At 49.2% G+C, this 23,713-nt stretch overlaps 1 protein-coding gene across 1 annotated transcript in view; it reads left to right on the top strand.

The window, feature by feature from the left end:
* Positions 1 to 23,713, top strand: part of AFF4 (ALF transcription elongation factor 4) — a 907,016-nt gene that overhangs the window by 297,143 nt on the left and 586,160 nt on the right. The window contains exon 8 of the mRNA XM_078653083.1: positions 22,229 to 22,265. Coding sequence (XP_078509209.1) covers positions 22,229 to 22,265 — 37 coding nt within the window. The remainder of the gene's footprint in view (positions 1 to 22,228; positions 22,266 to 23,713) is intronic.

A 23,713-nucleotide genomic window follows, 5' to 3' on the forward strand; every position in this document is an offset into this window, starting at 1 on the left:
CTGTCCTTGCCGAGCTGTAAAAGGACAGCACTGTACTAGTCCTATGCTTAAAGACTTTGCTGCTTTCCACCTAAACTTGAGAACTACCCAGAGTTCTCTCCTTCTTTTTTGCATTATTTATGCATCACTCTATGCCTGAAAGGGTTTTGTTATATATATATAATTTATTTTTTAAAGTTTTATGTGGCTGAACTTGACCCGAATCGGGTATTAGAGTGCTTTCTGTAGTAGGGGATCTCTGTGTATAGTCATAATGTAGTGAATAGTCTCGCTCATGTGCGGGGACCCCGGAGCAATCAAAAATAATCTCTTAAGCGGTCTTCTTTGCAGTCCTGCATAGACACTTAAGAGAAAAACAAAGACAAATAATGCAGCCTATAATCACAAGGCTACACTGGCCAGTACTTCAACTTAAAGTGAAAAGGATAGCCAAATAAAATCAAATTTAACACATCTTGCCAAGGTTCACCCGTAGAGAAACTTCCTTTAACCAAAATCCTTGAAATGATAGAGAGGAAGGGTTGGACAGACAAGCCCCCATAGGCTGCCATTATGTGTCTGGAAAAGGGATACTGTGCCTTTAAGGAACTCTCCAGAGACCCTCGGTATCCCAGGATGTACAGCCAAAGTCCTTTTACTTTCAGTTTTTTTCCGGCTCCTGCTAGCAGGACCCTGGAGCATTGAGCTCTCCCTTTTGGGTATTTCTTCAATTTTTGGCACTTTTCCAGTGTTTTGAATTTCACTCGACGTCTAGGGTCTTCCTCTTCCAATTGCTGTGTTTTTTAACCAGTTTTACCACCTCTTTTTGTCAAAAATGCCAGCTTTATTTGACAAGTGCCCCGAGTGTGGTAGGAAGAAGGCTAAATCTGACCCACACAAATTATGCATACTCTGGCTCCCTTCCACCCCTATCCCTGACTCCTGTGATATCTGTCACTCTTTCTCCAGGAGGACCCTGCGTGACAGGGAGAAGATTCGTCTCCAAGGCCTGGAGCAGAGGAGACATAAAGAGCCAGATGGGGACTTCTGGGCATGGAGGGATTCATCGTTCTCTGCCTGTGCTTCGGCCTCTGGGAGGCTCCCCAGTCAAGAAAAGGCCCAGAAAATTCACAGATCCCGGTCGACATCGATAGCTTCGGCGTCGAGCGGTATGACTACCATCCACTCCCCGTCGACCCAGGGCTCTGGGTCCAAGCGGCGTCGCCGCTCGACGTCGTAGGGCAGGATGTTGAGACCTCTGACGAGGCCGACGACTTCACCGGCGTCGACACACCATCGACGTCAAGATGAGTCCAGGAGGCAAATGCGTTCGCCGTCGAGGCTGTACCGCCGTTCGCCGTCAACTTCGACACAACGGTCGACGTCGAGAAGAGGCAAGTCGACGTCGAAATGAAGATATTCGACGTCGAGGAGTGCGTTGAAGTCTAGAAGATCGACGTCTAGGAGTAGTAAGTCGAAAAGGTATACGTCGAGGAAGGAAAAATCGATGTCGAGGAGACGTCCAAGGACCAGGACAGTGTCCCTGGCCTCAGTGGTCAGTCTGTCGTCTTCATCTGCGAGCTCCCGGTTGGGGCGGCGCCGGCGCTCGGCCAAAAAGAGGTCTGCCTCCACAACATCATCTTTAAGGCCTGCTCAGAAGAAGAGGAGAGTGGTGAGGTCATTGGAATTGGAGTATTCATGGACCTACTCACCTTCTAGGCCCAGGACGCCTACACCTCCACCACTGCCTCAGAGGATGCCTTCTCCGCAGCGTCCTCCTCCTCCAGCAACGATTCCTCCTCCTCCTCTTCCACTTCCACCATCTCCTACACCGCCCCTGACTCCTCTTCCGCCTCCTCCCCGACCTCCACAACCTCGGCCTGAGGTTCCGGCTCAGACTCCTCCGCTTCCGCCTCCTCTAAGACCGGCGGCTCTGGCGAGGCCCAGGAGATCTAGATCAAGGTCTAGAGGAAGGGATTGCACTCGCAACCATCATAGGTGGGACTGGTCACGGTCCCGGTACACTGGCTCCTCGAGTGACCGGAGGTATTCTCCAACATTATCGGATTCCCCTCCTACGAGAGTCACCTGTGGATGACATTGTGACATTTCAGGAGGTGCGGCTGAGGGGGCAGCGAAGTTAGGGATCACATGGACGGTACACACGCCATCTACCTCTGTGATCTTTGAGACTTTGCACAAACGGCATCTTTCTCGCCCGTTGTTGCCCTTGGCGCCAGGCCTGGAGGAACCGGCCATGGAGCTGTTTCTAACCCCGGCATCGGTGAAGTCGGCTCCATCTTGGCTGCAAAAGAAGTACAGGCCCCCGGATTCTGATCCGGCGTTCTTGAGGTCAGATTCTGTACCGGATTCTGTCATCGTGACAGCAGCCAAGAAACAGCATGCTACTGCTCCGTCTTCTACGGTACCTCCGGACAAGGAGAGCCGTAAGATGGATTCAGCCGGACGGAAGGTTTGCGGTACGGCTGCCACATCAATGAAAGCGGCGAGTGCCTCGGCGCTCTTGGGTCGCTATGACCGTGCTTTGTGGGAGAGTCTCTGCAACAGATTCTCGAGCTCCTCCCGAGGGATAGGAGGAAAGACTTCCAGGAGATATTGAACAAGGGCATGATGGTCTCCAATCAAGTCATCAGCTCTGCGGCGGACGCCTCGCTCCTGGTAGCTCTTGGTTATTGCAATGGCATTAATTTAATACGCCATTCCTGCTTGCGCCTTACCTCTCTCAAACCGGAGGCGCAGCAGAGAATCGCAAATTTGCCGTTCTCTGGATCGACGCTCTTCGGGGCGCATGTGGGTGAGGAGATGGCCCGCATGAACGCGGAAGTAGAGACATTGAAGGCCGTTGGTTTGGAGCAACCAAAGGAACAACGGAAGTCCTTCCGTCTGTTCCGGAGGAGATATGGTTCCCAGAAGCGAGGACAAGGTAGTCAGGCTGGCCAGCAGCAACAAGAACAGCAGCAGCAGAACCAGCGGCAGCCATTCCAGAAGCGTCAGAGGGGCAGAGGCGGCCAGCAGTCCTCCTCAGCGAACAAGGGCCCGGCTGGGTCTAAGCCCTGAGGTGCTACTTCCCCCTCGTCCGTTACCCACTCCAGTGGGATGAAGCATACAAAATTACCTGGCAGAGTGGATAAAAATTACTCCGGACAAGTGGGTGCTGAATATTGTTTGCAATGGATACAGTCTTCGTTTTGTCAGCCCTCCTCCAGCAATTCCACCGGTTCGCTCGCAGTTCCAGCTGCGTGAGCTCCAAGTGGAGGCCGATACCCTGTTAAGAAAAAGGGCGATAGAAGACGTCCCTCTGTCTCAAAGGGGAAAGGGTCTTTACTCACGGTTCTTCCTGGTGTGCAAGAAGGACAAGAACGAGTTCAGGCCCATTCTGGATTTGCGACAAGCAAACAAATGGATTTACAGGGAGACATTTTGCATGTTGTCTTTGCACCAGATTTATCCTCGGCTACAAAAAGGAGACTGGCTTTGCGCAATAGATCTACAGGATGCGTACTTCCATGTGCCCATTGCACAGAATCACCATAAGTTCCTGCGCTTTCTAGTAGGCGCCAATCACTATCACTATCAGTACACCGTACTACCATTTGGTTTGAAGTCTGCACCCAGGACTTTTTCAAAAGTGCATGGCGATGGTGGCAGTGCACCTGAGAAAGAACAAGGTGTTTGTCTACCCGTACCTGGACGACTGGTTGATCAAAGCCTCCACCTTCCAGGAAGCGCAATTGCACTTCAACAGGACGGCCGTTCTGTTGAACCAACTGGGGTTGCACATAAACATGTCCAAGTCTGTTCCTACTCCTGTCCAGTGCCTACAGTTCTTGGGAGCCTCCATCGATACTCTTTCAGCAAGCGTGTCTCCTTCGGAGGAGCGACGCTTATCGATCCTTCGGAAGGCTCAGGCTCTCATAGCTGTTTCATCTACGACAGTGAGGACGGTGTCTTCTCTACTGGGGTCGATGGCCTCTTACATCTTCCTCACGCCACACGCACGCCTCCACATGAGGCCGCTGCAGGAATGTCTGGAGGATCAGTGGGACCAGAAGCGGGGGAGCTGGGACGACAGGATCCAGCTGTCCCTTCACGCTCAACAGTCCCTGAGATGGTGGTGCTCAGCAGAGAATCTCCTCAAAGGGGTTCCATTCCACAAGGACATTCCGATTCGGACTATCGTCACGGATGCTTCTCTCCACGGCTGGGGAGCGCATTCAGACCATCTACAGATGCAGGGAACGTGGTCCACGGCGGAATCCATGTATCACATCAATTTCCTGGAACTCAGAGCTGTTCATTTGGTGCTGAAAGCCTTTCATCCGTCCTTCCAGACCAACTCCTTGCTTGTACAGACGGACAATACGACCACAATGTATTACCTCAACAAGCAGGGGGGCTCGAGATCGCTCACACTGTCACAAGAAGAGCAGGCGATTTGGCACTGGCTGCTAGCCAGAGGACTGGCAATAACGGCTACCCATCTGCCAGGTGTGCAGAATGCTCAGGCAGACACACTCAGCAGGCTGGTGCAAGAAAAGCAAGAGTGGGTTCTGAACGACAAAGTGCTAGGAAACATCTTCGACAGGTGGGGCACTCCAGAAGTAGATCTGTTCGCCACCGCCAAAAACGGAAAATGCCAAGACTTCGCCTCCAGGTATTACCAACCGGGGACTCTGGGGAACGCGCTATGGATCAGCTGGTCGAACAGCTTTCTGTACGCTTTTCCACCCATTCCCCTGATTCCGGCGGTACTCATCAAGCTGTCTCGGTCCAGAGCACGGATGATCCTCATTGCTCCGGAGTGGCCCTGACCGTGGTGGTTCACGGACCTGCTTCACCGGTCTCTCCTACCCCACCTGCGGCAGCCATGTCGGCCGGACCTTCTCACGAAGTTCGGGTGGCAGATTGTGCACCCCAAACTATAATCGTCGAGTTTGGCGGCATGGCTTCTGAGATAGTGCAATATGGACACCTGAATCTCCCTGACGATTGCATGAATATACTCAAGGAGGCTAAGAGACCTTCCACTAGGACTTCCTATGCCTACAAGTGGAAGAGGTTCTGCATCTTGTGCACTTCCAAGAACTATGATCCGATGACCTGCAAGGAAGATGTCATTCTTCCATACCTTTTGCATTTGGCTCAGTCTGGCCTTAACTTTCATTCTATTTAGGTTCACCTCACAGCATTAACTACGTATAGGAAATGCCCTTCACAGACCTTCTTCCAGATCCCTGTGATTAAAGATTTTTTGGAAGGATTGAAGAAAGTGTTTCCTCCTGTTCGGCGTCCTTCGCCTTCATGGGAGCTGAATGTGGTGCTGTCCCGGTTGATGAAGGAACCTTTTGAACCTATTCATAAGGCTTCACTGCAGCACTTATCGTGGAAGGCGACTTTCCTCGTGGCCATTACATCGGCCCGCAGGGTGAGTGAAATTCAGGCATTGTGTTGCCAAGAACCTTGTACTTTATTTCATGCTGCTAAGGTTGTGATGCGTACTCACCCTAAGTTCCTTCCTAAGGTAATTTCTGATTTCCATGTCAATCAGACTATTACTTTACCTACGTTTTTCCAGAATCCTTCCACTCCAGCGGAAAGGTCTCTGTACTCCCTGGATGTCAGAAGGGTGTTGAAATTCTCCTTGGATAAGACCAAGGACATTCGTAGGTCAGACCAATTGTTTGTCAATTATGAGTCGGTCAGAACTTGTCTTGCCACCTCCAAACAGTCCATCTCGAGGTGGATTGTGTCCTGTATCCAGTTATGTTATTAGAAAGCTAACAAGACCTTAGGGGGTAAACCTAAGGCTCATTCTACCAGTGGCAAAGCAGCGACAACGTCTTTACTCCGTAATGTTCCCATTGCAGATATCTGCAGGGCTGCCACTTGGAAGTCGGTCCATACCTTTGCTAAGCACTACTGTCTGGACTCTGATGCCAGGGCAGATGCTCAGGTTGGGCAGGCTTCGTTGAGAAATCTGTTTGTACAGTAGTGGTGTTGTCTTTTTCCTCCACCGCCGGATTGGTTGTTGGGATGGGCTTGCCATTCTATTCACCTCATTATGACTATACACAGAGATCCCCTTCTACAGAACGAGTAGTTTCCTACCCGTAACTCCAGTTCTGTAGTAGGGGAATCTCTGTTATAGTCATAAGCGCCAGCCCTCCTCCCCGGTGGATAAAATGATAATGTACTGTATGCTACAGGCCGTGCTTTATACACCTTCAAAAAGAACTGAAAGTAAAAGGACTTTGGCTGTGCATCCTGGGATATCGAGGGTCTCTGGAGAGTTCCTTAAAGGCACGGTATCACTTTTCCAGACACATAATGGCAGCCTATGGGGGCTTGTCTGTCCAACCCTTCCTCTCTATCATTTCAAGGATTTTGGTGAAGGGAAGTTTCTTTATGGGTGAAACTTGGCAAGATGTGTTAAATTTGATTTTATTTGGCTATCCTTTTCACTTTAAGTTGAAGTATTGGCCAGTGTAGCCTCGTGATTATAGGCTGCATTATTTGTCTTTGTTTTTCTCTTAAGTGTCTATGCAGGACTGCAAAGAAGACCGCTTAAGATATTATTTTTGATTGCTCCGGGGTCCCCGCACATGAGCGGGACTATTCACTAGATTATGACTATAACAAAGATACCCCTACTACAGAACTGGAGTTACAGGTAAGAAACTACTCCTTACATAGCACCAGTTGCATTACATGAAGACACAATTTTGGCGAAAACTCCAGCAAACACAAGCTTCCTGCAGAGAATCCTCCTGATAACATTACCTTAAAGAGGAAGAAGGACATGGCTACCAGCCCTGTTTATCCTGCCCCCACCTCCACCATCTTGTCCACAGTTAATAATTGAAGATCCATTACCCATAACACCTCATTGATCTCCACATACAGATCCAGATGCAGATCAGGGTGAATGCTAGTACTAATTTGCCTGCAGACCAATGAAATGATTACTCCATTGACCCTCCAGTAGACAATGAGCCAGACCTCTATACTGCAAAGCCTTCACCACCAGATGATAATATGGCTCATCAACTGCTCATTACTAGAGCAGCAGAGTATTGTGAGTCACCACTACATATACAAACATTAGAAGTAGACTTTATATTTGGAATACTTGAGTCCACACACAGATCAAGTCACACACTCCCTATGCTTAAAGGCATGCAGATGATATCTTTAGAGACCCTGTCAGAGCATGTATTTTAACTCCTAGGGTAGATAAAAAATATAAACACTCGCCATCAGATCCTGTGTTTATTAAGGGAAAGTTACCTCTTGACACCCTAGTAGTGCCAAGTGCTTGCAAAAGACCTAACTCACAAACCTCTGGGGATGCACCTCCCCCAGACAAAGAATCCAAACTTACAGATGCCTCTGGAAAACTAGTGGCTCTTCAAGCTGCTAACCACTGGCACATCGCAAACACACATGGTCCACTAGCTCGGTATGACAGGGCACACTGGGATGAGATGGAGCAACTGCTCCAATATCTCCCAGACAAACACAAAACGAAGGCGCCGCAGTTAGTTGAAGGGAAACTCATCTCTAACTCCTCAATCAGATGTGCTTGAGATGCAGCTGACACCACAACTGGGGAGATGAATACCAGCATTCTCCTTAGAAGATATGCATGGCTTAGGATCTCCGGGTTTAAGCCTGAGGCTTAACAGTTCATTTCGAACAGCCCCTTTGACAAGGAACACCTGTGTGGTCCTGCAGTCCACCAATCCTTAAAAAAGATGAAAAAGTACACAGTAGTGTCAAAATCCATGAGTGCTCCTGTCCCCATCCAATAGAGGTTCCTTGCGCCACTATTTTACAGAGCAGGGTCCAAAGCAACATTCTCAGACCTAAATGTTTCCTCTTATAAAGGCAACAACCAATCCTTTCCCTCTAGAGGTTTCTACAGTGAAGGATATAGAGGTAACCATTCCAAAGGTAGGGGTAAGGCGCCACACCACTTAACATCCCTTCTAATAAACAGTGACTTGCCCACACTTCCCCCGATCACGCCACACCTGTCAAGGGAAGACTAACAGTTTCTCCCCCATGTGGCAATCTAGAACAACCGACAAATGGGTACTCAACCTTATCCAACATAGTTATTGCCTGGAGCTCACCTCCAATCCACCAAACATCCCACCTCGCGTTAAGAAACTGTTGTCAGACCATTTGCAGTTACTCAAACGAGAGATGCAATTTCTTACAAAAGGCAGACATAGAACCAGTTCTGTTTCAGTACTAGCATTCAGGGGGTTTACTCTCTTTATTTTCTAATTACCAAAAAGGACGGTTCCTTAAGACAAATTTTGGATCTCGAGTTAAACCAGTACATACTGTCAAAACATTTCCATATGGCAACGCTTTAACAGGTTTTAACTCTCCTACTGCAGGGCGCTTTAATGTCCACACTGGACTTTAAAGACACATATTTTAACATTCACCTTCATCCAGCTCATCGCAAATATCTCGGGTTTGTGATAGCAAGCACACACTATTAGTTCAAAGTACTTCCATTTGGAGTAACTACTGCTCCCAGGATATTTACAAAATTCCTAGCAGTAGTTGCAGCTCATCTCAGAAGATAACAAATGCATGTCTTCCCGTACCTAGACGACTGGCTCATCAAAGCCAGCACAACCCAAAAGTGTTTAAAAAACATTCGGACCACTCTACACCTACTCCACCAATTGGGTTTCACTGTCCGCATTCAAAAGTCTCATCTACAGTCTTCACAGATACAATCTTATCTAGGAGCCACTCTCAACACTCACGCAGCTCTAGCCTTCCCCAATGCAGCCAGAATTTCCAGTATTCAAACTCTATTGCTGCAGTTCCAAACCTTGCCAGCCAAGACTTTAATGCGGCTACTGGGAATGATCTCATGCATTGCGAAAGTACCTCATGCAAAACTAAACATGCGTCCATTACAAGAATGCTTAGCACGTCAGTGGAATCAGTCACCAGGGTCAATTAACAGATCTAGTGTTGGTGGACAGCCGCACCCATTGCTCTCTGCAGTGGTGGAACCCACAAAATGTATCAAAAGGGCGGCCTTTCATCGACCCTGTTCCGCAAGTGCTAACAGCAGACACATCTCTCACGATTTGGGGTGCTCATCTCCATCATTACACAATTCAGGTCTCTGGTAAGACAAACATGTCCACATCAACTATTTAGAGCTTCCAGCTGTGTTTCTTGTGCTGAAAGCTTTTCATTCTCATCTTACAGGCGTAGTGGTCCTAGTCCCCGCGGACAACATGCCAACAGTGTGCTATGATCAAAAACCAGGGGAACACACTCTTTCCAACTGTCACGCCTATCTCAGACATTTTGGAAATGGGCAATCCATCACAACATTCACCTTCGAGCAGAACACTTCCCGGGAGTGAACAATCAAATTGCCGACCTCCGACAGGAGACCGCAAATACACGAGTGGGAAGTTCATCCCTGAGCCCTCTATCCATACTTTCTACAATGGGGATACCCACAAATAGATCTGTTCACCACAGTAGACAATGCACAAACTTCGGCACCAGGTTCTCACACCCTCTCTCCAAAGGCAATGCCTTATAGGTGAATTGGTCAGGGATATTTGCCTGCGCTTTTCTGCCTCTCCCAATCCTTCCGTTTCTGGTTCGGAAACTCAGGCACACATCACTCACTGATTTTGTTAGCTCCCACATGCTCCCATCAACCGTGGTACACCACCCTGTTAGAGCTCTCAGTAGTTCCACATCAAAAGCTACATCTCCCCTCCAGTCTCCTCACTGAGAACCATGGAGAAATCGCGCATCCAAATCTTAAGGAGCTCAACTTCGCAATTTGGCGCCTGAAGTCATAGTTTGGATATTTAAATTTGAAACCAGACTGTATGACTATTCTGAAAGAAGCTAGAAAACCTACTACCAGAGCTTGCTATACAGCAAAATGGAAACTATTTGTTGTTTACTGCAACAACAACAAATTCTACCTCCTAGATTCTCCTGTTTAGAAGATTGTCTGTTACCTTCTGAACCTACAGCAATGTGGGCTAGCTTACACATCAATTTGGTTGCACCATGCAGCATTAGCTGCGTATTTGCAAAACAGACAGCATTTGTCTTTGTTCAAAGTTCCTGTCATCAAAGCCTTTATGGAGGGCTTAAAGAGTTATATCACCAAGAATTCCACCGGCACTAGAGTGGACTCTTAATGTTGTACTCACAAGACTTATGGGTCCACCCTTTGAACCACTACACAAGTGTCCTTTACAGTTTCCCTCATGGAAAGTTGCATTTCTAATTGCAATCACTTCATTAAGAAGAGTTGATGAGCTACAGGCATTAACTTTAGAAGAACCCTTCTTTCAGCTCCATAAAGATATGGTAGTTAGTTCTTCGCACCAATCCCAAATTCCTTCCCAAAGTGGTTTCTGCATTCCATATTAATAAATCAGTTGTTACCTGTGCTCTTTCCTCAACCCGATTCAGTAGCAGAAAGAGCTCTTCAAAGACTTGACGTCAGAAGAGCTTTATTGTATTATATCGAAAGAAAAAAGGATTTATTTTAAACAAGTCAGCTTTTGTGAGAAGAAAATATACAACAAATTAGTCTAATAATAATAATAATATTTCTAAACACGGGTGTATAGTAGAAAAATGTTATTGTATTGAAAAATCGAGGGGTACTGGAATTTGTCAAGCACACAATGTAACAGGAAGTTCTATTTTAAAACAATTATTTATTGGGCTTCTCAGTTACAATTGTTTACATTTTTTTCTGGTGTAAAGATAAGGCAAAACAAGAGAATAAAACAATCAAGTATTGCCTATACAATTATAATACAGAAAATAAGTGTAGTTGTCGATTTTTCGGTCGATTGGCTGTCGTCTATTCGACCATCTTCAGGACTGTAGAAGTTGCTAGTGTAGCCCCTTAAAAGATCGATTTAGGAATATAATGGCAATAAACAGATGAGTATTTTATAATGGCAATACAAATCTGTATTTTGATTTGTGGCGATGTGTGCCAATTTACTCACTTGGGCAGTGTAGTCTTCTTACCCAAATCAGTAAGAAAGCCTTGCACTTAGTATGTGTGATTAGGATCTGAATTAATTTGTGGCGATGTATGCCAAAATATTCAAATCAGAAAGAAATCCTTGGACTTAGTATTTGTCGTTAGGATCTGAATGATATGGGCTGGCAATGTTCTGCTGTCTTGGCAAAATACACGTGAGTTCCTCTCAGTCGGCGTGTGGATTCTGCCTGTGCCAGGGTGAGAGGCGCCAATGAAAGGGGGGCCTTTAGGACTGATCAATAATTGTAGTCTCACTGGGTAGTGGTCCGACAGACCTTGAGACATGATCTTGACTTTTGGTATTCTGTGGGCTTGTCCACTGGTGATGAATACATAGTCCAGTCTAGAGAATGAACCATGATTGGATGAGAAGAATGTGTACCCTGATGTTGTGGGGTGTAATGCCCTCCCAAGTATCTGTCCATCCCAACATCTGTCTGGGGGCCCAATCAGGATTCTTTTGGTATTCCCTGCGGAGCTGTGTCTCCATCTGTTGTGTTCCGGATGGATCACATCATTCCAATGTCCCCCAATTAATGCAAGGCTTTCCGTAATCGACCCCCATATTTCTATTATACGTTCGATGAATGGTTGGTTTAGAGGTGGGGTGGCATATACACGGCCCAGCACTATAGAATCTCTGCCCACCATACTGTGTACAAAGATATACCTGCCTTGTGGATTGACCCATGTAATTAGTAAAGCGACCCCTCTGGAGCCTCTAGTGCATCCTGAATTAAATATGTGCATGACGCCGAAGTGGGCCAGGCACAGTGTCTTGGTTCCCTTAAGAAGAGTCTATTGTAGGAGCAGGATGTCTGTTCCCATGCAATTCCCTTGTTTGAGAACAGCTCTCCACCTTATCAATGAGGCCTTGGATATTCAGTGTGCCTAATTAAACTTTCCAGCTGGAATCTGCCTGCTCAAAGCTGTCATCAGAATGTGTGGTGTATATGGTATGGGGTGTATCTGTTAGGGTGAACACTACGTCTGTGTCAGATGTGCTGTAAAAACATTTATGAAACAAAACCCACAACTGAACCGACCCTACCCACCCACCCCCACCCCCACCCACTCCCACCCCAATACCTCAGGAAACCTTGAAGCATCTGTCGCGGATGGTGTACTGAGCCCACCCCGACGGGGGTGAGCACATGACCCGTCCAATGGTTCCCCATACTTCCCATCCCAATAAAGTATCCCGAAGAGTTCTAGATGGTTTGTTGGGGTTCTGTAGCCCACTTTTTGTGCCAGCATAATTATCGTCTCTGAGTTAAGTTTCTTTATCTTGAGTTCCTGTGAGTCTGTTGCTCTTGGTATCATCTGTAATCAACTGCCTAGGGTCTTGCGTTGTCACCTCATGATCTGGAGCACCAGGATGATCTTAATCTGTGTAGTCGTTTATCTTTCTTGGCATTCTTACTTTCATGGGTTGCCGGATTAAGAGTCAGAGTCTTGAGGAGGAGGCGTATGTGGCTCAACTGGACGGATCTCATCTGTCCACTGGAATACCGCTTTGGGTGTATTGAAGAACATGGTGCTATTTTGGTAACTGGCTCTCAGTCGTGCTGGGAAAAGCAGCATGTATGGGATCTGTAATTCCCGCAGGCGAGCTTTAGCTACAGTGAAAGACTGACGCTGTTGTGATGCTATCCTGGTGCAGAATATCATGTGGGTAGATTTATTAGTAAGGGATTCTTGAGTCCTGGATAGCCGAATAATGTCTGCCGTGATAATTGAGTATACGCGTGATGAACGGCCGTGCTCTAGCACCTGGGAGAGGTTTTGGGGCTAGAGCTCTATGGGATTGTTCAATGATGAAGCACGTAGACAGGGTTTCTGCTGGGATCCATGATTTGAGCCATTGGGCTAGGTATGTGCCCATATCTGTGCCATCGCAGTCCTCAGGTGAGCCCATAAAGCGAAGAATATTTCTATGAGCTCTACCTTCAGCATCTTTTACTCAAGATTCAAGCCCTTGTGTAAGTTTTTCGAGGGTGTTTACCTTCCCTTGGAGTGCAGTAACTGCGTCTTCTACTCCAGAAACCCTATATTCAGCCTGGGTAAAGCATCCCACGGCGTTGCGTACATCTTGGCGTAGCAGCCTGACATCAGACCCAACCCCGCCTATTTTAGCATCTAACATATCCCTTGATTGGGTGATTGTGGCTAACAGCGCAACATTGTCCGGGAAACTGTTCTGGCTACTTGCAGCTGTGGTCGTTGCCGTGCCCTTTACGGTGAACTTATCCATTGTTTGGACGCAGTGTCCATGGGTAGACATGACTGTTGTGAACCCTGAGAGGCCGTCCTCTATATCTAGGGAGCTTTCTTAGGTAAGAGGCTCAGTGTGCTGCCCCTAGTGGGTTGATGGATGTGGGGGTGTCTGCCAAGTATATATTTTCAGTCAGAGATTTGGAGTTATGTTGGGGATCTCCATCACCACAGGTCGCACAGAGCCTAGTCTGGCCGCTTTTGCGGAAAGAGATATAGTGATAATATGCTGGGAGGATTATGATGAATGCAGATTGGGCGACAGGAGCTGTTCTACAGCGTGTCCACCATGTCTGACCGCTTGGCCACGCCTGACTTAACTTGCAGCAAACTGCTTTAACATGATTATTTTCGATATCGACCATCCACAGCCCAATTTTCCCCTAGTTGGTGAAGATGTTCATTAATATCTGCTCCGATATTTTCTGCTTCACCCTTTCCTCTGTGCTGTCTTTCATCCTTGGCCGAATGAGTGCCTCCTGCCTCTTCAAAAAATGTTCGACATAACCACTTTCAACATCAAATTCTGCTACTTATCCAGCCCATTAAAGGTTTGCATGAGCTTCACTCCTACTTTTACAAAAGGCCCCTGAAGAACAACAGCATCTAGAAATACAAGATCCTAGAGTTTAGAATTTACTCTCATAAAGATGTAATGCTGTCAGTCTGCCAATTTGTCACAGTTAGCATTCAGTAACAGGCACAGAGTTCACTTCTCTCAACCCTAGAGTACCTTTACTGTACTCTTTTGCAGCCTCTGCCATTTGCAGTATTTGTTAGTGGTTAGTGGTTAAGTCCACTAACTTAACCTTGGCTCTCTCAGGCAGCTTTTATGGTCTTAGACAAGTTTACCCCATGAAAGTTGCCATTGTAATGTCCAACTTTAAGGTCATTGATAGCTTACTCTCTATTGAGTCTTGGGCACTCTCCTTGGAAGCACTACTAATTTTTGTATTAACCGGTTTGCCTAGCTTTGCTTTTAAACTACTCGCTACCTTTGCCACAGAAGACCAATTGGTCCTTGAGTGACTAAGGTCATCTGGAATAAACAGATCCTTAAGGTCTTCCCACTCTTCTTTCCAAACACCAGTTGACAGTCTCCTTCCCGCACCGCTTGATCATACCTTATTTTTTGTTGTATTCGCACTGGACCCTTTGCCAATCCAGAGACATTTTACCTTCCTCTCCCAGTCAGTTGGGGTTTCGTGCATGCATTTGGGCAGAACCTTGTTTTTGATTGTGATTGGCTTACTTTTCCCACCAAAATGTATGTGATGCTCTGTTATGGCTTCTGGAAATGCCAGTTCTCTGTAGATGGGGTAGCTTTTAAATGCCGGCGTTATCTGAAAGAGACACGTTAGTGATAGATTCCTTACCTTAGAATATCCCCAGGCGTCAGACTGGATCCGGAAATTTTTGCGTAGCAGTACCCTTGTGCGTCGGTAGGCGTCGTCTGCGTCCGTCGTCGGCGTCGTGGGCGCCGTGATGACGTCGTCGGAGTACTTAGACGCCGCCTCCGCGTGCTGACGTCAGTTCTTCTTCTTTTTTCCGCGCCAGCAGCGCAGATCCAGAAAAAGTGGTAAATTAGTCATTATTTGACTAAAATTTTTTGATCCCTTTTGATAATTTTTCGAGTCTTCGACTCCGAACGGTGCCGATGGGGATGCCAGGTTTTAAGCCCTGTGAGGACTGTGACAGACTGATGTCGGTCACCGACCCTCACCGTCGGTGTCTCCACTGTCTCGGCGCCGACCACGACGACAAGACCTGTTCCTACTGCCGGGCCCTAACTTCGAAGGCTAGGCGGGAGCGCTCCTGCAAGCGACTCAAACTCCGGCAGTCGGCCCGCGCCGCGAGAGGTCCCGGTCCGGACGGAGGTCGAGGGACCGGTCGCGGGAGCGGAGCCATCATAGCTCCGGGAGTCGACATCACTCCTCAGGGTCGAAGTCGTCAGGTAAGCACAAGAAGTCAGAGACGTCATCGCTCTTCCGATGCCCGCGCGACGCGGCTGGGGGTTCGGGTGACACCGCCCACGCGGCTCCGTCGTAGTAGTCGCGTCCGGCTCCATACCCTCCGGTCCCTGAGCCGCGCCTGCGACGCCGGAGGAGATCGAGCGGTTCCTCATGGCCATGAGGTCCCTCACTCCCCCGGCGGGCTCCGCGGCGCCTTCGGGCCCAGCAGACCCGTCTGGGTGTCCTAGCGGGTCGGGGGCTTCGGCGCCGCAGGCCCCCACTGGATCCGGTTCCGGATCCGGGTCGTCGCCGGTTGACCTAACGACCTCCCCGGCGCCGGTCCCTCAGGTGTCACCCCCGTCGAAAGTGGCGTCAAGCAGCGCCGTTTCGGAGCCGGAACCGGAGCGAGTGAGGCATCGGGGACGGCGCCGTCCGAAGACAGCGCCGTCCCCGATGCCTCACTCGCTCCGGTTCCGGCTCCGAAACGGCGCTGCTTGACGCCACTTTCGACGCCGTTTGGAGACTTTTACTTCAATGAACCGGCCCCATCCTTTGACACCCCTGAATATCAGGAGATGGGTGATGAGGAGAATTGGGAGGGGTCTGAGGACCCTCTGACATGGGAGTGTCAGTCCCAGGAGGACTGGACAGGTGGACTTGGGGATGCCAGTGGTCTGGATACCTCGCTGGACACTGGTTTTGTCTCACCTCCTACCGTGGCTACGGAGGAGGGGGCAGCCTGCAGTGTGGTGCTGACGCGGGCAGCCAAGGCCTTGGGCCTTGAGCTCCCCGTCGCGGCCGTGAGGACTAACCTCCTCACTGAGGTCCTTAAACCGCAGTCAAGCTTGGCTGAGCCTCTGCTGCCGTTTAATGAGTCCTTGACCGACGTTCTTTTGGGCACTTGGTCCAGGCCCGCTACAGGTTCGCCTGTAGATAGGAACGTCGCCAGACGCCACCGCCCGGCCCCGGGCGACCCTTGTTTCCTGTCCACCCACCCCACCCCGAGAGCCTGGTTATTCAGGCTTCGAATTCCCAGACTGCATTCCCGTCTGCTCCACCTGACAGGGAATCCAAGAGGTATGAGCAATACGGCAAGAAGGTATTCTCCTCCCTGAGTCTGGGACTGCGCTCTTCCAACACTGCATGCCTCTTGGGCCGTTACACCCACTCCCTGTGGGATACGGTCGCGGACGTGCTGCCAGAATGCCCGTTGGAGGTACGGGCTAAACTCGGCCAAGCCCTTGTGGAAGGCCGAGATGCGGCACGTTATTCTATCCGGTGTGGACTGGATACCACCGACTCACTGGGCAGAGCGATGGCAACCACGGTGGCGATTCGTCGCCACGCCTGGTTGAGGTCCGCCAACTTCTCGGCTGATGTCCAGAACACACTCATGGACATGCCGTTTGATGGCCGTTGCCTTTTTGGCGACAAGGCAGACCATGCGCTTGAGCGCTTTAAGGACTCCAGGGCTACGGCCAGGTCCTTGGGCCTCTCGGCCCCACGCCAGCAATCGGGTGCCTTTCGCTCCTTTCGTGGCCAAGGAAGGGGTGTACCCACACGTGCTGCCAGCCACGCACCGCAGAGTAATGCCCAATGCGGTGGCGGCCGTGGAAACCGCCGTGGCGGCGGTCGGGGACAACGGCGAGGACAGTCCACACCTTTCCCCGCAGCATCCGCCTCAAAACCCTCCTAGTCCGTGCTTTCAGGCCCATGTGTCACCAGTGGGGGGCAGGGTTCGCCATCACCTCCTCCACTGGCGCACTGTCACGTCGGACAGGTGGGTGCTGCAAATCGTCCGTAGGGGCTACTCCCTCCCCTTCGAGGCGACTCCTCCAGCCATGCCACCGTAGAACCACCGTGTATCGGGGGTTCATTTGCGACTTCTGCAGGAGGAAGTTACGGCCCTCTTGGCCAAGGGGGCCATCGAGCGCGTTCCTAGGCCAGAAGTAGGGTGTGGTTGCTACTCCCACTACTTTCTGGTACCCAAGAAAGGCAAAGAGGGCCTACGCCCTATCTTGGACCTATGGAACGTCAACGGCTTCCTCCGGAAGGAGAAGTTCAAAATGCTGACACTGGCTCAGGTCTTGGCTGCCCTGGACCCAGGAGACTGGATGGCAGCGTTGGACTTGCAGGACGCTTATTTCCATAACCCCGTCCTGCCGGCCCAACGGCGCTACCTGCGGTTCACGGTTGGCCACGAGCACTTTCAGTTTACCGTGCTCCCCTTCAGCCTTACCAGCGCCCCACGGGTGTTCACAAAGGTGATGGCGGTGGCCATCTGCGCAGGTTAGGGGTTTCAGTCTTCCCCTACCTCGACGACTGATTGTTGAAGGCGGGCTCGCCCCAAACAGTCGTCAGCCACCTCCAGACTACAGCAGATCTCCTGCACCAGCTGGGGTTCTCCATCAATGTGCCGAAGTCACACCTGTGCCCCTCTCAGAAGCTCCTCTTCATCGGAGCAGTTCTCGACTCTGCGCAGTTTCAGGTTTATCCACCCGAACAGCGGGTCCGGGATATTCAGGCTCTGATTCCACTCTTTCAGCCTTTATCCCGGATCTCGGTCAGGTTGACGCTGCGGCTTCCGGGGCTGATGGCCTCCTGCATCCTTCTGATGCATCACGCCCGGTGGCGGTTGCGGGCTCAGCAGTGGGACCTGATGTTTCAGTGGGCCCAGCATCAGTGCAACCTATCTGACCATGTCCTAATCTCAGAGGGCACTGCGAGACAGCTGCAGTGGTGGCTCACGGACCGAGATTGGGTCAGCGGCAGATCCCTCTCCCTTCCCCAACCGGAGCACATAGTTGTGACGGACGCGTCCCTCCAGGGCTGGGGAGGCCACATGGGAGAGGCGGAGATCAGAGGCCTCTGGTCACCGGCGGAGTCCCGGCTCCATATCAACCTTTTGGAGCTGCGGGCGATTCGTCTAGCGCTGAAAGCATTCCTCCCCTCTGTTCGGGGGAGTGTAGTGCAGGTGTTCACGGACAACACCACCGCCATGTGGTACTGCAACAAACAGGGCGGGGTGGGGTCGTGGACCCTTTGCCAGGAGGCTCTGCGCCTCTGGCGGTGGCTGGAACATCAGGGCGTGATCCTGGTGGTTCAACACCAGGCAGGTTCCCTGAACGCCAGGGCGGACGAGCTCAGCCGTCGGTGCATGATGGATCACGAATGGCGTCTGAACTTGGATGTGGCTCAAGGCCTCTTTCAGCAGTGGGGAGAGCCTTGGTTTGATCTATTCGCCACAGAAGAGAACGCGCAATGTCATCTGTTCTGCGCGTTGGAATTTCCAAGGCGGCACTCACTCGGAGACTCTTTTCGTCGCGAGTGGAGTTGCGGTCTGTTGTACGCCTTTCCGCCTATACCACTTCTGCCCAGAGTGCTGAAGATGATCAAGCGCGACCGGGCCCAATCATCCTTGTGACTCCGGACTGGGCACGAAGGTACTGGTATCCCGAGCTACTCAGTATGTCGGTCGATCCCCCAGTTCGTCTGCCTCTTCAGGAGGACCTTCTGTTGCAGCAGCAGGGGACGGTCCTCCACCCGAACCTGTCCAGTCTCCACCTCCATGCTTGGAGATTGAGCGGCGACAGTTGAGGCCATTTGACTTGCCTCCTGAAGTCTGTAATGTCATTCTGGCAGCCAGGCGTCCCTCCACAAAATCGGTATACGCCTGCAGGTGGAATAAATTTGTGGCATGGTGCACAGCAAAGGCTGTGGATCCACTTTCTGCCCCTCTTTCTGAGGTTCTTCTCTTCCTTCTTTCTCTTGCCCAGCAGGGCTCTGCTCTGGGCACTATAAAGGGCTACCTTTCTGCCCTTTCAGCCTTTCTAAGGCTGCCTGATCAACCTTCTTTGTTCAAGTCCCCTATTGTAAATCGTTTTCTTAAAGGCATCACACACACGTTCCCTCCTGTTCAGTTTGTGATGCCTCAGTGGGGCTTGAACCTTGTTCTTATATTTCTGATGTGCGCTCCCTTTGAGCCACTTCACAACTGCCCTCTCCGCCTTCTTTCTCTGAAGACTGCTTTCCTGGTTGCCATCACCTCTGCCAGGAGAGCGAGTGAGCTCCAGGCTCTTTCATCTAAACCCCCATTCCTTTCTGTCCATCCGGACAAGGTTGTGTTGCAGACTAGGCCATCTTTCCTGCCCAAGGTTGTCACGGCCTTCCACATCGGGCAGTCTATCACCTTGCCTACCTTCTTTCTGCCACCGCATCCCTCTAAAGAGGAAGAGCGGCTCCACCGTCTGGACCCAAAACGTGCGCTCTCTTACTATCTGGATCGTACACGCCAGTTCCGGGTGGATGACCAACTCTTTGTTGGTTACGTGGGCGCTAAGAAGGGAAAGGCGGTGCACAAGCGGACCATCTCTCGGTGGATCATCTTGTGTATCCATGCATGTTACTCCTTGGCTAAAAAGGAGCCCGCAGTTGGATTACGGGCTCATTTCACTCGGGCCACGGCGACTACAACTGCCCTGGGCCGGCGAGTGCCCTTGCAGGACATTTGCCAGGCAGCTACGTGGGCCTCGCTGCACACGTTTGCAAGACACTACTGCCTGGACAGCCAAGTCCGGAGAGATGGCTTCTTTGGCCTTTCCGTCCTCCAGGACTTTCTGGTGTGATTATTGGTTCGCAGACCCACCTCCAGGGTTGGTATTGCTGGGGTATCTATTCTAAGGTAAGGAATCTATCACTAACGTGTCTCTTTCAGATGCACAAGTTACTACTTGTGTAACGATATATCTGTAAGACATTAGTTAGTGATCGATTCCTTACCGACCCACCCATCCTCCCCGTTCTGCGAACCGATATCTTGGGTTAAGGTCATCCCCTTCAGGGCCCTAGTTTCAATGGCACCAGTGTTGGTTTTTAACATAGCTCTGCGTTTCTGGCGCGGAAAAGCTGTGTCTAAGAACTGACGTCAGCACCGGAGGCGGCGTCTAAGTACTCCGACGACGTCATCGCGGCACCCACGACGCCGACGACGGACGCGGAGCCGCAGACGACACCTACCGACGCGCAAGGGTACTGCTACGCAAAAATTTCCGGATCCAGTCTGACGCCTGGGGATATTCTAAGGTAAGGAATCTATCACTAACTAATGTCTCTTAAAGATATATCGTTACACAAGTAGTAACTTGTGCGTATTGGGGATAGTCCCAGTCCATGTTAATTTTCCCCTTGCTCTGTGGTAGAAGAGATCAGTAGATCGAAAGCTCATAGATCTTTTCCCAAACTTCTTTGTATCCTCAGACACCCAGCAGCTGTCCATACGGAAGGCAATGCGATTAATGACCTGAGAGCCCAGAATCGCAGGTATAAGGATTCCTCTTTTATAAAGTCCCTTCTTCATGATTTTCACAGTATTACCAATAGCCACCATGGCCTGTTAAATCTACCCAGGAAAAAAAAGAAGGCCTGCTGTGCATGCATCAAACTGACAGGTCTATGCCTAGTCCAGGGAGCCGATCTGCTGATATGGTACTTTCACATAGCCCCCTCTGCCCCAACCTAACTTTTCCTGTCATCTGCCCAGCTCCCCAGGGTTTGAAAACCGAGTGGTAATGAAAAACGAATATTGCAGCTCGCCCCTATTGGGGCATATATCATTGTCCTTAACTCCACTGGTAAAATCACTGATTGATTTCTAAACTGAATGTAAGCAGCGTTAAAGTAATCCCCGTCAGCGATTTAGTTGGTGTTTTATGTTCACATGTTTTACCTAATCTTTCGTTACCTCAGAGTGTTCATTATTTCCAGGATATGTTTCTGTATGTTGTTTTCTAGTCGCATATTACTCTTATTGTGCATACTTTCAAGTGAGTCCCTTCCAGGTGATTGTAACAGGCCGTCTATATGAGTGAGTTTCTCACAGTACCTATCAGTGGGTCATAGTTGATCAGAATACATGGTCATCTAAGCCTTGACCTCTCAGTTGAGTGCACAGAGCAACAGTCACGTATTTCAGGAAATCGATGAGGTGTTAGGTATGCAGATGGATGAGATGGAAAGAGTGAACTTAAGTTTGACTGAGACACTGAAGACTTCTACCCCTTTTACAGGCCTCTGCAATGTTTTATTCACAATCTCAGTTTGAGAATTACAAAATGTTCAATATTATTTACAATAAAATCGTTGTTACTCGTTAATTTTAAACAGCTAATGACTATTAACAAAGCCAGTAGGTCTGGCTGATTTTAGTTCTGTTAGTAGTTGTGCTATATAATCTAAAAACAATAACAGTAAGCTTTTCCTGCCCACACTTTTTCCAACATGCCACACGAGACGACGCAGGGATTTAGATGCCGCCCCAATCAGTAACACTTCCTGAAAACCACACATTCGTTAAAGCCTACAATCCCTACGGTCATAAAAAAAAGTAGTAAACATTACATGGCTGAACAAACTAACACTGATGCAAAGCAGCAAGACCACATTTATCAGTAGAAATCAATCGTATTATCTGGATCTGACAGAGGGTACTAAAATAATGTAGGCTGCCAAATAACCATTACAACGGTTGAAAGGCAGGACTTTCTAGAACTGGAGATTGGCTGATTGACTATGTGAGTTATATAGATTTCTGTAAAATGTGTTCTTTTTAGTTTAAGGTCTGCATGGTGCTTTTATATTTTGCAGTAGATTCAGAAAAGTGTAACGCTTACCTCTGACCCTGCCTAGCATATGCTGCTTATTCTCTGTAAATGCTAGATTTAATTCCATATGCTGTAAATCTGAATTGAATGGAGAGTCTGTTTATTTTCGTTTTTACCAAACTTGCATCCTGGGTAAACATATGGTTCCTTAGGATTCCATTGAGCTATACTTTTAAGTACGATTAGTGGCTAAATATGTGCACTAAATGGTGTAATTTTCACAGTGCAATGCAATGTTCACGTTTAAATACTTTCTTTGTTTACAGGATTCCCAGCAGTCAAGCTTTGGCTCCACAGAACAAAGTGAGTTTTTACATGGGTTGCTATCTTACTTCCCGTCTCATTGCTTTTCCCTTCTATTGCACAAAATTAGTAGAAATCTGAGTCTGTATATCCGAGAGGGCTGTCTTTTTTTTTTTTAACTCTTTATTGATGACTGCAATAAGGGTTCACATTTACAGTATTATATGCATACTTATCAGTCATGTTTTTCTTTTTTGTGGTAACATGTACATCCGTCTTGTCTCACAATAACTAAATACAGTCTCTTAACCAAATAACAGCCAGAAAACAAGTAAGGGAGGCTAGGTCCAGCCGCACCCTTGTCAGCATTCTCGTACTGACTGCATCGTAAAATTTCACTGCATACAAGAGCAATAACCCTCTCGAAACCATAAAGTCCCACCCTCAGTGCAACTCCCACCCTCTAACCCACCCTCTCCTGGTCGCTATGAAACCTTCTATAGGAATCTTCGTAGGGCCAATCGTTATGTCTGTTGGGCTGTAACAGCCGGGCGTATCTATCCCATACACTTTCCTGCGGGGGGGAAACAAAAAAGGAAGGCGGGCCTCCCAGGCATCCTCTGCAGCCCAACTCCGCTCACTGGATCAAATTATTGCAACCTCCCTACCTGGGTGACTTCTAACTCTATTTCCTCTAGTGTCAGTACCAGTGCGTCCCATTCCATTGCTATAGGCTGCTTCCTATGTCCATTTTCCTCCTCTTCACGTAAAGCTGCACCTTCTGCACCACCCCACTGCACCACATCCGATTGCCATGTGGTGATCCTAGGAGGCCTGGGGGACTTCCATCTCATCGTTATGCATCTAATCGCTAGTAGCAAGGCCAGGTCTATACATTTTAATTGCACTTTCAACGACTTGGATCTCTTGCGCATCCCCACAAAACTTCCATCGGAACGGGCACCTGTGTAACAGTGTGAAGCGTCTGACACAGGTCAGCCCAGTAGCTTAGCAATCGTGGGCAGGACCACAGCATGTGAATGAGATCAGTAATCAAAGATGAGGGAGTGAAGAGGTAGTGCTAAAGAGCACTTGGGTGGATGCATCCTCCATGCAATGGTATTAGAAAACAAAAAAGATCCACCTCTAGGAGGTTTTCTGTATGTATAGAGATGTAAGGCATACACAGTATTTGTTAAAATCCCCCTCACACACCAAAAGGGCCCTTGGTGTCATGCTTCATCATCGGGGTCTTCCCGCCCCGCTGCGGGACGGGGCGTGCTGCAACTGGCGACTACGCTGGAGCACTTTAAGTTTGTGAGTGCTTTGTGAGGTGTATTTGAGTGAGTGAAGTAGGGTCAGGGGTGAATGGCAAAGTGATGTTAAAAAATACCTGGCCTTATGGATTCAAAAAACTTTATTGGTACCATTAAAAGCAGTGTATCGGAGAGTCACAGCTATTAATGTGCTGGTTCTCCTGGTGATGTCAACATGTTTCGAGGCTATGG

This window comes from Lissotriton helveticus, chromosome 7 (assembly GCF_964261635.1).
Source record: "Lissotriton helveticus chromosome 7, aLisHel1.1, whole genome shotgun sequence".
NCBI lineage: Eukaryota > Metazoa > Chordata > Amphibia > Caudata > Salamandridae > Lissotriton > Lissotriton helveticus.